Source organism: Eptatretus burgeri, chromosome 8 (genome assembly GCF_056783735.1).
Source record: "Eptatretus burgeri isolate ZD-2024b chromosome 8, Ebu_testis_v1, whole genome shotgun sequence".
Taxonomy (NCBI): domain Eukaryota; kingdom Metazoa; phylum Chordata; class Myxini; order Myxiniformes; family Myxinidae; genus Eptatretus; species Eptatretus burgeri.
In genome coordinates, this window is record NC_140968.1 from 96122141 (window position 1) to 96137999 (window position 15859).

Consider the following 15859-nt stretch of genomic DNA (forward strand, 5'->3'; position numbering starts at 1 on the left):
CGCCACTATGCCCAGTATTCAAACATTGTAAGTAATGTATGGTCCTTTAAATACCTCTTTACTCCAACTTTCAATGTAACGTAATCTACTGTACATTCCAGGTTTTTCTACCATGGCATTCATACATTCTACATGTTTTGAAAGCTATTGCAATCCTGCCATTTTACAGAAAAGTCATCTCATCAATGCCATTGAAGGTAAAACCAGAATAGGCATGCTTCCATTTCTATCTTACATACCTTTGCAGGACATTTAAAGACATTTTATAAAGTTACCTATGAAAAAGTGCTCTAGCAGCAGCCTCTTGGAATTCGTACCTTGAACGACTGGATAACTTCATTGTAAGTATGATGCTATTAATATTTATATTATTTCAAAGAACTACATTTTCAAGAAATGTATGCCAATTCGTAGATCCCTGTGTTTTTCATAAAAGCTTACAAGCTGACAGAAAAGACTAGCAATCTGGATCAAAAAGCAGATTGAAAAGCATGATGAAAACTTCAGTTTTAGGAAAAGGTAATACCCGTGTCATTATTCTTTTTGTAGACGAGGTCAATGCTCGTGGAACTTCTAGTACACTGCAAGGATCAGGGTGAAACAGAACAAAAGCAACAGTAGAAAGAGGGGTGGGAGGGGAAAAGGGCACATCAAAAGCAGGGTTGAAGGACAAAATAGAGGAAGACGTGGACAAATAATGGGTATGGAGAGGGATGAGGGATAGAAGAGGACACATGGGGTGGACAGGATGGATACTGAAGCAAACTCTGAAGAGGGAAAAACTGGAAATTTGGAAGGAGGTGGGCATGGGGTGGGGGTTTAACGTAGGTCAAAAACATCATGGTTGTGGATGAGGGACGATCTGCGATGGTGGTAAAAAGCTGTCTTGAAGGCTTTGAGGGAAGAATTATATTGAAGAGAATGTGGAAATTGGTTCCACAGGCAGGAAAAAAAAAAACAGAAGAACAAATGGTTGGAGGTGAGCAGTGGTCCTGGATTTTGGGAGATTCACCTGAAGGGGGTCGTTGGTACCATGTGCTTCTACAGAATCCTGTGCCAAGGAAGTATAATTTTGAAAGGATAATTTTTTATTCACCGAAGGTGGATTGAGGTTATAATTTCATTTCTGTCTGTCTGTCTATTTTTAGATCTTCGTGGAGGATCTTTAAGTCTTACTCACATTGTTGTTCTTCATCTTCTTCTTGTGGACTTTTTTGTTTCACAGCCTACAGTTTTCATCGAAACTTCCTGAAACTTGGCATATATATGTAAAAATACCCTGCGCAGACAGTAACCATCTCCGATTTTGAAAATTCCTCCGAGAAAAAAAAGTTATGACGTCAAAATATCTCCGCTAATGGAAATCACCTAAAAAATTATCTCCGAAACTAGGCAAGCTTTTTGAATTCTGTTTGCGGGAATCGAACAGGGCATTAGCAGAGATTAATTACCGCACATATGATACATCACTATGACATCATATCAATTTTTATGAGGTCATTCCTATTTTTTGACATTTTTTGTTTCACAACCCAGAGTTTTCATCGGATCTTCGTGAAACTTGCCATGTATATGCAGAAAGCCCACGCGCAGGCAGTAACCATCTCCAATTTTGGAAATTCTTCCTAGAAAAAAGTTGACATAATATCGCCGCTAATGAAAATCGCCCATACCATTATCTCCGAAACTAGGCAAGCTGTTTGAATTTTGTTTGCGGGAATCAAGCCGGGCATTAGCACAGATAATTTATCGCAGACCTGATACATCACAATGACGTCATATTCGTTTTTATGACGTCATCATTAAGAGGACGAGGATCTTAGCTCATTTGAGCTTGTTTACTTGTGAAATCAAAGATTCACAAGTACACTGGTTGGTCTGGTCTGTTATTAGTCCCCTACTGCTTTCACTAGAGGGGACTATAGGCTTGCTCTCTGTCTGTCCATCCCACCTGTGGTTTTTCAGACTTTTTTCCCCCAAACCCCTTAACATATTCACCTGAAATTTGGTAAGTGGCTTTGTTATGAGAAGTTTCAGAACAAGTTCGAGTTTCAGGGAGTTTCATCAATTTTTCAGAGTTATGCCCTTTATGGACTTCTGAAATATCACATCGGTCATGGGACAATATGGGGACAATAGGGGACATGTATTGCAAACCAATTTTCGCTCTTGTTTTGTCTGTTTGTCTATATGTTAATTGCCTACAGGTCACATTTTCCCTCTGATCTAACCACCTGGTGGAGGTAGTCAAAAGCAAGATGACTATTGTTTTTTTAGGGTAATAGGTCAAAAGTTCAAAGGTCAAGGTCACATAAATCATCAATTTTCATCCAATTTACTTGATATCTATATATACTCGCGATACCCGTAGAAAAAATCCACGTTTAATAGCGAACGTAGTGAGCTTCATACTCAACGCATGCACATGAGAGAATAGGAAACAACAAACAAAAACAACAACAACAACAACACAATACTCTGGCAATTTGGAATCCGTGTCGTCGGCTATGACCCTTTTGCTTCGGGTTTTTGTCATGGGGAATGATGCGTCCCGGGAGATAAAGGCATCGTCGGAGACATGAAAGACCCAAATATCAGACATGGTGTATATTTCCTCCACTGATTTTAATAAAGATATCTCCCGCATCATCAAAAAATAATTTTTAATCGTGATTTACATAATTTGATCGCCGATCCCGAATCCAGGCCGAAGTAACTGGAAATTGCAGCATTGAATGTAAGAAGAATTCAACGTTCACTTCTAGGCTTTGCCTATTCCATATTAACATATAAGTTAAAGGGAAAAAGTGAGTGTACTAAACATGTCACAAAAAGGGTTTATACACTGAAGTTTAGACAATACATCACCCACGTTATGGACCTTGACAAGTTTATATCCATTTGGTGATCCTGTACAAAATTACATTAAGAAAGGCCTATGTATACCTTAACTACCTTTCTTTGAACTCTGACCCAATGGTGTATTGTATCCAGGACTTTTTCCTCAATGAGATTTAGTGTGGATTTAGGGTACCTTATATACAGAGAACATCAAAGTGCTCAGAGACAGCGTAAGCCACCTTCAGTTCTATTCATATCATCTCGCTGTTAGGAAGGAATTTTCCTGATTCATGATGGCTCCAAACTATTCCAATCGTACTTACCGAGTATAACCACTACTTTTCAAATAATTCCATCAGCAGTTCATGAGTGCATACAAGTCAATCACACAACCACACAAACAAGAAAGATGTCATTCATAGATTGTGAATTCCAAATAAGTAAAAAAAAATTGTTGCCATGGAAACAGCAATATGGCAATTTCAAAAATTTGGCCTTTAATGTGTTTCACATGAGATTGAATGTTTTACATAAGGTGAACCAGATTTCACAAATATATTTTCTGAATGAGGCATATAGGTGTTTCTACATGTTTCAAATGGCCTTGACCGTGACCTTTGCACAATTTTGTCCATATTTTACACACATCCACGATAAATATGTACAAATAAGTTGTGTAGGTTTCAGTTTGATATCTTGAAAACCTCTTGAGAAATTAGTGAGCCCATTGTTCCAATGGCCCAATTTTTCATTGGTCTTCACAGCCCTTTTTTTTGTATAACTTGTCGAGGCTTGTATGAGAGCTAACACATAACGCACATCAAGGGGGGCATGAGACAGGAGGGGAGGGAGTGGGAAGGACGAAATAGTGGGGAACAGAGACATTTGGAGATCTGTGGAAGGGAGAGGGATGGGACGGGGAACATGAGGAATAGAAGATGGACATTACAGGGACTTTCAGGAAGGAAATCAAGGAATTTGAAGGAGGTGGGCTTGGGTGGATTATCGAGGGTAGAAAAGATCGAGGATTTGGATGGGGGATGATAAGAGGTGATGGTGAACAGCTGTTTTGAAGGCCTGGGGGGAAGAATGGGAATGAATAGAGTGAGGGAGTTTATTCCAAAGGTGGGAAAAAAGAGGAATGAAAGAGTGAAGGTGAGCAGTGATTCGTGATTTTGGTAGTTTTACCAGAAGGGGTTGTTGGCGGACCTTGAACGCCCTGCGGAAATGTGGTGGGGACAAATCGCAGAGAGAGAGCAGGGGAGGGCGAGGCTGGAGAGGAGACGGGAGAAGACAGAAAGACGACCGACCAACCTGCGGTGATTGAGTGAGAGGCCCAAAGACTCAGCCTCATCATGGGAGATGCCAATGATCCGAAATGCCTTGGTTTCCACAGCGTGAAGCCGAGAAAGGTGGGAGGCAGGAGCGCCAGCCCAGAGGGGAGAGCAGTACTCCATCAGCCTGCGGACAAAAGATTTGTAAGTGGTCAGGAGCTCAGGTAGGCCGAGGAAGGATCTTGCACGACGGAGGATTCCCAGTCGGCGACTGGCTTTGGAGGCGAGGTTTGAAATGTGGCTTTCCCAGGAAATGTCATGGCAGATAGTGAGACCCAGAAGCTTGAAAGAAAGGACTTCTTCCAGAGGATTGTTGAGAAAGTGGATGGGGGGTTTTCTAAACGGTCCATTCGAAGAGACAAAGTGAGAGTGTGAGATTTGTCCAGATTGAAAGACATGTTCCACGTGTTGGAGCAGTTTGTGATTTTATCCAGATCAGCAGTGAGCGAAGAAGCTGCTGCTTGCTGGTCTGAGAGATGACCGATGGTACGGCAGAGGGTGGAGTCATCAGCAAAGAGATATCGAGGATTTTCCAGAGTCGGAAAGAGCATTGATGAAAACCAGAAAAAGAACAGGGCCCAGAACACTACCTTGAGGAACTCCAGCCTGGACAGGAAGCGAGGATGAAAGAACTCCATTTAGGGCCACACGGTGACTGTGACAGGAGACGAAGTCTGCGAGTTATGAGTGGAGATGGCCTTGGATATCATAGGAAGAGAGTTTGGTGAGCAGGGCAGGGTGCCAGACTGTCAAAAGCACATGATGTATCCAGGGATACGGCTCGGATTTCCTGTCTGGCATTGAGGGCTTCCATCCATTGTTGGGAGAGCAGAAGCAGCATATCCAGGGTGGAGCGACCAGGTCTGAAACCAAATTGATGATCAGAAATCAAGCCATTGTGGAAGAGGAAGGATTTGATGTCTGAAGCGATGATGGATTCTATAACCTTGCTGATGATTGGGAGAAGGTTGATAGGTCTGTAGTTGCAGGGATCTGTTTTTGCACCTTTTTTGTGCAGGGCAGTAATGTTTGCTGATTTCCAAGCATATGGCAGATGACCTTGAGCAAATGAGTGGGTGAATAGAACAGAGAGAGGTTGAGCAAGAGCAGAAGAGCAGGCTTTGAGGACATGTGGGCTGATGCCGTGATATCAGTTTGGAAATCGTGATATCAATATGCCGTGGTATCAATATGCCTTGTTGCATACCTGCTTGCTGCACTGCTTGAAAATTAGCTTGCCTTTCACCAAGCCCAGATATGTTTGGGGCCAGTGAGGGGATTATATGTTTTTTTATTATTATTGCCATATTATACTACTATCTATATATTAATACTGAAGGAGCAATTTTGTGCTCCTCCTAGCGGTCGCGTCACGTTTTTCTCGGTATTGTGACCTGGACTGAAAGAAACTTCGTAGCTGTAAGAGTGCATCGCACATCGTGGCAATAGTCAACTTTCAACTCTGAAGCAGAATAAACACTTTCCGTTTTACATTCCTTTACATGGCGACGTGTGACGTCACTGCTGAGAGGCGTCAGGACGTCATGACATCATCGGTCATTCGCTGACGTCATTACGTCTGTCATCGACAGACCGTCACCACTGAGAGGTGTAATTCCACTCCTCGAAAATAGCGTCTGCAATGTAAAACCCTCTTCTGCACATGCTGACTACCTCAGAATGTGAATTTGACACAAAAAAATGTAACAAGAAACATTGTATCTCTATATTAAGACTGAAGGACCAATTTTGTGCTCCTCCAAGCAGTCGCGTCACGTTTTTCTCGGTACTGTGACCTGAGAAGTTTTGACACGGTGTACCTCAAAAGTAGACACGTGCACAAATCAGGGGACTTCTTCACAAGGAGTAGTGTACACCAAAAATGTCGTGTACAAGGACGTTTTGTAGGCTTCATTAAGTAAGGCCATGGAGTACATCGACTGGGATCCGGCTCTTACAAGAGCCGCCACTGGTTGTCATATTGGGCTCATGGAACGGAATCAGTCTGTGACGGGGTTTCGGCTAGTTATTATTATTATTGTAAATATTATTAGTATCAATACATTGTTGCGGTTCTGTGAAGCCGGCGCTCCCCCACCTCCCCTCCCGCCCACACCCTGAAACAATGGCACACAATCTACAGTGGCCCCGAGACAGTTATTTAATTCGTGTTCGTTTTAGATAGCCCTTCCCTTATGTCTAGCGGGTTTATGGGATAAAATTGCCATGTTCATCTTGGAGATGAGTTGCGTGGCGAAGCGCAGAGCGACCGAGGCCATTTCTGGAACCAGATCTTCGCAGGAGCAGGGTGAGCACAGTGTTCAGCATCTGTACACCAAAGGGGACATGGTGAAATGCCTACAGCCCGGCCATTTCACCTCCCGAACTCCGCCCTCATGAGGGGATTATAAAAGTACCTCGTTCTGCACAGTTCAGGCTGGATGGTTCGTGGCTTGGCACTCTCTCTCTGATCTGGTTCGTTCATCGCACTCTCCACGGCTTGTCTGGTTCTCTGGCTCATTGGGTGCTGAATGGAACGAGTGGAGCTTGAGGTGGGGGAGCGTAGCTGAGTCCACCGGAGAGCCATTTACACGTACAGACCTCTTACACTCACGTTAAGTCTATCCTCTTACACTTTCTTTGCTTAATTTCCAAAAAAACCCCGACCCACATATTTTCACCCTCCTCTTTGCACCTCATCTTCCAGTCACTGCACACCTCTTCACACCTCCTCCGATCATGCACCTGAGACACCCTCAGTTTTCCTCCTCCTCTCCCCCTCCAACGTGACTGGGAAGCATGTGCCCGTCGGCCGCGCCAGGTATTAAAGAGATCACAAACACCTCATACTTTCTCTTTCTCTCTCTCTCTCTCTCTCTGCATTCTAATTTCCTCGGGTATGTGTCTAATGGCACCTGCAATGTTAATGTAAGTTAAAATTGTTGGAAGTTTTTAATAACGGGGTAACTCTGCATTTTGTCTCTTGTGTTTGTATATAACTGTTTTTTCTTTTGCTGCACTTCACCAATCCTTGCTTTCCCCTGCTGCACATATTCCTGTTTATTAAAACCTTCACTTATTGTTCCACAAGCTTTTCCTCGCCCTCACTTTATAAATAAACCTGCTTGTTGTAAATGTACCCAGTTCATCATCTTTTCCTCCAGTGGTCCAGCAGAGTCCACCCGTAGTGCCAGCAGGGAAGTTCTACCCCATTGATTGGCTCTTGTTAGTTGTGCGTACTTGGCAGCTCCACTCATCTGCACCTGATCCGGTAAGTTAATACAAATACGCATCGCGGGCACGAGACCCCCCCTTGGTCCAGCCGTCCACAGGTAACTGGTGCACCCAAGTGAAAAAGCGAAACCCAGCCAGGATTGTCAGTACCAATCGGCACTCATGGTTGATTAGCAACTCGCTGGCACGTGGAGTTATCCATGCTCGGTGGCCTCAGGACCAGGAGTTCAGGAGGAACTCTAGGACTTCCCCTCATGGTGAGATTCGAATGCCGGATCCATAACAATATGCTTTGTTAGTGTTATCATTGTTTTGGTTATTTATTTTATAATTAGATTGCCATACTGTGATGGAAGGACGAATTAAGCTACTTTATATACATTAATATGGCGTGCATTTAAAACATGGGGATTCTTCCGGATTGTTTGTAAGCCTAATCGACACAGGTGGTCATGACGATCATTTTATTGTATCACATTCCACATCAGAATGCTCCAGTAGAACTCCACAAAAAACAGGACACACACAACACACAACACACACCTCATCCATTTATAGTGGAGTTTGAAAGGATCTACAGGGTCTTGTGGGTCTTTTGGGTCCTCTGGATTTTCGAAGTCTTGGGTTTTTGGCGTCTTTTGAGTCCTCAGGGTCTTTTGAGTCCTCTGGATCATCAGGGTGTTTGGCGCCTTTGGAGTCTTTTGGGTCTTCGGGGACGTTTTAGCTTTGAACTGGCTCTGCCAGTTGGTTAGGTTTCGTGAACATCGTTTAGAATTGTGACCTATAGGTGACTGAGAGACAAGCAAACGCACTCAGGAAACAAATATACTTGTGGATCTTTGATTTTGCAAGTTCGAAGACTTCTCAAATTATTGTATCATTAAAGGTGCTGTTACTTTCGTTTATATGATTTTTTTTTATTTCCCCATAAACAACATTCTCCATTTCAATGTGGTGAGAAAGTCATAAGGCCCCACCAAGATGTGCGGTCATCTCTGGCTTAGTTCTGCATGACGACGTTTTTGTTAAATCAGGTAACTTGGAAAATGGAAAGAATTTTTACCCCATGCATGTAGCGGGGTTAAGCAATTTGGTTCATCCTGTCCGTTTGTCTGACAGACGTCAGTCAATGATCGAGGAACTACTTCATTTCAATTTAATTTTATATTTCGAACACTGAACCAATTGCAGAACATGAATCGGAACATGAATTGGAACCTGCATTTTTGCAGTACTTGGCTCTGAATTTAGCAAATTGTATGGAGCCTCATCCCGAGAAAGCATTCGCACTCGTGGTAAAGCAATTGCTCAAGTCTGTCTGTTAGTCTGTCAGTCAAACAAAACTGAAAATCATTCAAAACGGGAAACAAATTGTTTTGAGGGACGTCACAAAGGACACAAACACCAGGCACGAATAACTAATAACTATGTACAAGTCTGAAGACGACGATGGTTCACGAGCGGTATTTGACGATGTATATTGTTTTGGAAGTCAATGATGAGACAACGTGATAATGTTTGACCAAGTTATAAAAATGATCAACATGATGTAGTATGAGTGACAGGTTATTAGCTGCAAAATGTTGAACAACCCGGTTTCATTCAACAACTTTAAAAATTTGACCTTTGCATAACCTTGAAAGGTAACAAAACAATGTTGTGGATATTAAAATAAGGAAAGAGGATACGTGCTATAGCTTATTGGAGTAAGTTCGTCGAAGAAGGTCGAAAAGCCAGTTCGATTCCCACAACTTTGAAAATTTGACCTTTGTGAACTTTCAAGGTCAAAGGTCAAGGATTATGACCTTTAGTGCAAAACTTCCTCTGGAACATTCCAGGAACAATACAACATCATATAGGCTATATGGCATTTCGCACTCATCGGATTATCCAGACTTTGATGAAATCAGCGTAAAAACAAACTTGAAGGGAGCGGCCTTGTGGCCTTGACCTTGGGACGAAAATGAAAAATCGAGCTCTGTGGGACTATGCAGGTGCCATTGGGCTAACCGAGTACCGAAAACCCCTGCCAGATTCGACAAACCCCTCGGAGAAGAAATTTTTTTAATGTCAAAATTCGCAATTTTCTCAGTTCATGACCTTGTGACCTTGACCTTGGGATGAAAATGAAAAATCGAGCTCTGTGGGGCTATGCAGGTGCCATTGGGCTAACCAAATACTGAAACCCCTGTCAGATTCGACAAAATCCCAAGGAGAAGATGCAAATTGAAATCGGCTACCCCCTAAAAACACGTTTTTTTGGGCGTGGCTCCGCCCATAATGGGCGCACCATGCCCATTTTCAGGAAAACACAACTAGATCATGATATAAACCTCCCACCAAAATTTTGTCAGGACCGGATCAAAACCCACGGAGCTATGCTCGGGACAGACAGACAGACAGACAGACAGACAGACAGACAGACAGACAGACAGACAGACAGACAGACAGACACACAACAATAACGAATATAATGGTCACTCATTTTTTTCATGAAAATATTTTTTCGTGAACCAATAATAAGGTGTTGTAAAAGATGGTGCATCAACGGCATAAAACCTCCAAATAAATGTTTTTTTTCCACAACCTTTGAAACTTTTATTTATTTCATCGAATTATATACTTCAACACGGTAGAACACAAATCGCCTGGTTTTCACTTCCAAAAACCTCAGTTTAGCAGAACTTTGCCAAAATTGTACGCCGTCTCGACCATTCACATTTTGCACGCATTTTGAGGGCGGAGTTGGCAGAAATTTCAGCTCTGGACTTTTCCGTTTGACCAATCGGCTTTGTGTGGTTGTCATCATGCCTGTTAATTAAAGTTCAAGAACAAATCTAATATTGATCATTCTCAGACACGCAGAGCAAGAGTTGAAAAGATCCTTCCCATGTCCTTTTCCTCAAGACTGCATGGGGTAACTCGTTCTATGAACTTCTATGAGGTTGATCAGCTCACTCATTGAACCTATCATGCAAAAATAAATCAAACTATATATGCAATTAGAGAAGTGTTTCTTTGTTTGTCTGCTTGTTTCTGTGTTTGTTTGTTTGACTTCTCTGCACTCCAAAACTGCTGGATAGAACAAGTTGAAAAATGGTGTTTGCACTCGGGTTGTGTGTGCACGGGAAGGTTTTAAGGGGTAAAAACAATTAATACCGCCAAGGTTTATTGGTGGGGGAGGACTCTAATTCTATCGATGCAAATGTGTATGATAAAGTTTGCATTCATTGGCACACAAAAAGAAAAAAAAACAAACTGAGACTGAAGTCCACTGTCAATTATATGGGATATTTTTACAAACTTTGTACTACATCTGGACAAGTGAAGTTTTTTTTTGTTGTTATTTTTAAATCAGAGTGTAATACACTTGCGACAATAAGCAGCAGAAGTGATCAATTTCAACGTGCTGCAGAATATTGGCAGAGTGGAAAGCATACCTCAAATATCAGCAATGAAGCCATGAGGTATTTAAAAAAAAAATAAAAAAAACTCAAACAGGAATGGCTAATTCAATTGACTGTTACATAACGACACGAATGCAATTTAAACGTCTTTCAAATATCATTAGAGATGTACATATCCCTATCTCAAACAATGGATGGCCATATCTACAATGTGTTGGTATGATGTATAGAGATGGGAGTTGAGTGCCAATGCAAACCTGAAGCATGGCTGGCACCAAGGTGACTCCTCCCAGCACCATGAGATTGGAGATGATATCATTGCAGGGCATCCCGAGCAACACAATTAGGGCGTTTCCCAAGGCCGCAAGAAACTCCATGACACACATCTGAATAAAGATATAACATTTTCAATTTGATGTGCTCATCATTGCACCAATGCACTCCCCACATTGACCCAAAAAAAATTATGCAGAAAGGACTTGGAAAAGTAGAAAATATTGTAACAAAGGCGAAATAATTATTTTTACGATACAAATTAAAAGAAGGGTACAAAGGTCCTGGTGCACTTTCCTCCGATGTTATTAAATAATAAAGTGAACCAAAATCATTGTCTTATTATTACCCTCACCAGAGGAGAGGGTGTTGCATTTGAGTCCGTTTGTCTGTCTGTCTGTTCGCTCATCTGCACAGAACGTGAGTGTTTTTCTCTGCAACAGCTTATTGGATCGAAACGAAATTTTCAGGACAGGAGTGACTACTCATGTAGGATGCTTTTATGATAATTATGATGTCGTAGATGTCATAGATGTTACAGCCATGAAAAAAGGAAAAACTTTGGACCTCTGTATCTCTGAAACTGCACCAAAGAAAAAATTGAAACTTGGCACATACAGTAGCAAGTACTTCTCATGGGGAATGAGTGTGATTTTTAGCTCACCTACAACGTCGTTCCAGGGAGCTTATCAGATGACGCGTATGCAGTCAGTCAGTCCATAAACAATTGCAACTTCTCTGAAACTACATGCCAGGGTCCGGTGACATATTGATATACCGGTTATATCTATATAATTTTCATATCGATATATCGGAATTCTCTGGGTCTGGTCTGGAATTCTCTGGGTCTGGTTTCATATCTCTGGGTCTGGGTCAAAGGGCGGAGGAGCTCCTTGTGAGCCAACAGCCATCCATATCTAGTGCCCAACTGTGTCTGCGGACGTCCTCCTGCAGTTGGGTTACTTCTTATTAGGAGGTTGGTGGCAGGATTTGCACTCCAGCCTCCGTAAAACCCTTCATTCCGCAAAACGCAAAAACGCAAAAAAATCTGATAACCCACTCCATGGGAGTACCTCCTGTGCAGCTTCCCTTCGCAGGGCAGCTCACCGGATGATGGGATTGGGGCAAAGCCTTCGGGACCCACAATCTTTGATGATAGGAGGGAAACCACAGGGTAACATCCCTGGGTCAGATTGCGGGAGAGTGTGTCGGAGTTGTGCTGAGGTGTCGTCCACCAGACGGCGGTCTCCTTGGTTTAACCTGAAGCGGTCCCTTCGGGTGGGTGCCTGGAATGTCCTATCCCTAAGAGAGGATGATCACCTGTCTCTGTTATCATCTGAGCTCAAGCGTTTGGACATCGGGATTGCAGCTCTCTCTGAGGTTCGGAGACCGGATTGTGGCGAGATAATGGTGGGTGGTTACACCTACTATTGGTCTGGTCACTCTGATGGTCACCATACCCAAGGAGTTGCTGTAGCTGTGTCCAATAAGCTGACCCCAATGATAATTGAGGTAACACCGGTCAACGAGCGTATTATGAGATTAAGGATTCATCACTCCTTAGGTGTCATTTCCCTGGTCTCTGTTTATGCTCCGACTGAGGCGAGTGATCTCACCGTGAAGCATGCATTCTACGCCACACTCGAGTCTGTGGTTGATCAGTGCCCCAGACGAGATACACTTCTAGTCTTGGGGGATTTCAATGCATCGACTGGAACTGATAGGGATGGTTATGAGGTGTGTGTTGGTCCCCATGGGTCAGGAACTATGAACCAGAATAGCACTAAGTTCTTGACTTTGCAAGAAGTCATGGACTTAGGGTGGCTGGTTCATGGTTTCAGCGCCCACAAGCTCACCGCTGTACTTGGTATTCCAACGCTGGCGGTGTGGCAAAGGAGATTGACCATGTCCTCATTGACGGTCGTTGGAGGATGATCCAGAACTGCAGGGTGTACCGGAGTGCTCAGTTCCTCAATACTGACCACAGGCTTGTTGTGGCAACTCTAAAGCTGCACCTTAAATCCTGGAGAATGGTACCATCCCAGCCTAGTCTGGATGTTGGCAAGCTCAGGGATGAGAGAGTAGCTGAGGAGTTTGCGAACAGGCTAAGTGGACACTTGGGGGGTCTGGGTGCTTTGGGGGGTCCTGAAGAGTTGTGGAGCGCCTTCAAGACCACCGTCCTTGATGTTGCCGGTGGATGTCTTGGAGCTCACCGCAGGGCAAAGAAGAATTTTGTCTCTCAAGGGACACTGGATACCATTGACCAGAGTCGCAGGGCCAGGCTGAATGGCAGAGCTGAGCTGTTCAGGGAGCTGAGGCGTAAAACTGTACGTGCACTGAGGGTGGACAAGGAGGCCTATGTGCGAGGAATCTGTGAGGGGATAGAGCATCACCTGTGGACAGGTGATTCTCATCCCGCTTACAGGGGAATTCGCGCATTACGTTCATCCAAGCCCATCCCTCGGAGCACTGCTGTTCGAGCAGAGAGTGGTAGGCTCTTGACAGAGGAGTCTGAAGTGAAGGCCCGCTGGGCCGGTTACTTTGAGTAGTTGTACCAGGATGATCCCCCAGCTGACGAGTTGGACGTCAGGGGTGTTACAATCCCTGTTGCTGACCCTCGAATCAACTGTGGTCCACCTTCGCTTGTGGAAACACGGGCTGCGGTGAACTAGTTGAAATGGGGCAAAGCTCCAGGGATCTGTGGCATCCATGCCGAACTTCTCAAGGCTGGTGGAAATGCTGCACTCGTGTCGTTGCATGCAGTTTTGTGCTCTGCCTGGAACACAGGCATCATCCCAACTGACTGGAAGAGGGGCCTTGTTGTCCCTCTCTGGAAAGGGAAGGGTGATCGCCAAGACTGCAACAACTACCGAGGGGTGACGCTGCTCTCAGTGCCGGGCAAGGTCTTTGCTCGGATAATTCTTGATAGGGTTCGCCACCATCTGCTTGAACACCAGCGCCCAGAGCAGTCAGGCTTTACACCAAAGAGGTCAACGATTGACCGTATCCTTGCCCTTCATGTCCTCACCGAACGCAGACGAGAGTTTCGGCAGGGGCTGCTTGCAGCCTATGTTGATCTCTGTAAAGCGTTCAATTCAGTGAATTGGGATGCCCTCTGGAGGATTCTTGGTCTTCGTGCGGTGCCACCAAAACTGATCGATCTGATGTCTGAACTCTACTCTGGTACTGAGAGTGCTGTGAAGTGTGGTCGTACCATCTCTGACTTATTCCCAGTTGTTACTGGAGTTCGTCAGGGATGTGTACTGGCCCCCATACTTTTCAGCACTTGTATGGACTGGATTTTAGGGAGGATGTCGGAGAGATCAAGTTGCGGTGCATCGTTTGGGAATGTCAAGATCTCGGACCTTGATTTTGCAGATGATGCAGTCATCTTTGCGGAGACTTTAGACATCCTTTTGGGGGCCCTCGAGGTGCTGAATGAGGAGTCGGAGCCGCTGGGATTACGGGTTTCTTGGGTCAAAACTAAGATCCAGGCTTTCGGTGACATCTTGGATGCTGCTGTCCTGTCTGTGTCTGTTTGTGGTGAGGATGTTGAGGTCGTGGATAGATTCACTTACCTTGGCAGTGATATTCATGTCTCTGCTGGCTGCGAGTCAGAGGTCAATAGACGTCTGGGTCGGGCCTGGGGAGTCATGGATTCATGGGGTGTGGCGCTGCCGGTACCTGTGCGGGAGGACGAAAGTACGAGTCTTCAGGTCCTTGGTACTTCCAGTCTTGCTCTATGGATGCGAGACTTGGACTCTGACCAAGGATCTGAGATGGAGACTTAATTCCTTTGGTACCAGGTCTCTTCGGAGAATCCTTGGCTATCGCTGGTCGGATTTTGTGTCCAACGAGCGGTTGCTGAGAGAGACTCGGATGAGATTTGTTACCTGCATAGTCCGCGAGCGTCAGTTGCGGCTGTATGGACATGTGGCTCGTTTTCCTGACGCTGATCCTGCTCACCAGATTCTCTCAGCGAGGGAGTCTCATGAGTGGAGGAGGCCAGTGGGCCGACCACGTGCCTCATGGTTGCAGCAGGTTGACCATCATCTCAAGGAGATGGGGATAGGCCTGGCATCTGCCTGGGGGATGGCCAGACGGAGGCCCCTGGAGTACCGGCGGAAAGTGGACCCAGCGACGCGCTGTTCTGGCACATGCTCCCATACCTGACCTATCGGAAATGGAATTCTGAATATACCAACATACGGGAAAAAAATGGATATGAAAAAAACCCCCGGTATATCACAAACAAATCGAAGAAAGATGTTCACAATGTATCCCGGACATGATTTTAAAAGCTTTGATGCACTCATCATATCAGCTAAATATGGAACAGGAACAATGAAACGTATGAGGTCAAGACGTAACAGGAAGTACAGTTTGTTTTAACTTTTAAGCCTCAGTATCCGAGCACCCGGACAAGCAATCACATTTTTATTTACCCTCTTGGCTGGTTTTAAAGCAATTGCCAATTGGTTATTATTTTATATGAATCGGGTGTGCTTTAGAAATCCTGTGCCGAGTCAGTGATCTGCGGCGATAGTGATACCGGTATGAAAGCGATCCATCCATCCATGCATTGGGACCATACTCTGTGCAGAGCGTTGGTGCTGCTTAAGCAGTCTCCTTGGCTATTGTGTACAATCCTGGACGGGTTGTCACTCTGACACAGGATACCAGCAAGCTGGCACTCCTTTTGCCGACCTCTGAAGGATGGCAGGCAGAGTCAACCCCACCTGATATTAATTTAACAGCCGAGTAGGATTT

The 15859-nt window shown here is 44.4% G+C and overlaps 1 protein-coding gene across 1 annotated transcript in view; it reads right to left on the reverse strand.

Moving 5' to 3' along the window:
* LOC147022328 (chitin synthase chs-2-like) overlaps positions 1–15859 on the reverse strand; it is a gene marked incomplete at its 5' end in the record, with an annotated part of 284439 nt that overhangs the window by 131814 nt on the left and 136766 nt on the right. Inside the window, one exon of the mRNA XM_085890495.1 lies at positions 11074–11202. Within this exon, the coding sequence (XP_085746621.1) occupies positions 11074–11202 (129 nt within the window). The remainder of the gene's footprint in view (positions 1–11073; positions 11203–15859) is intronic.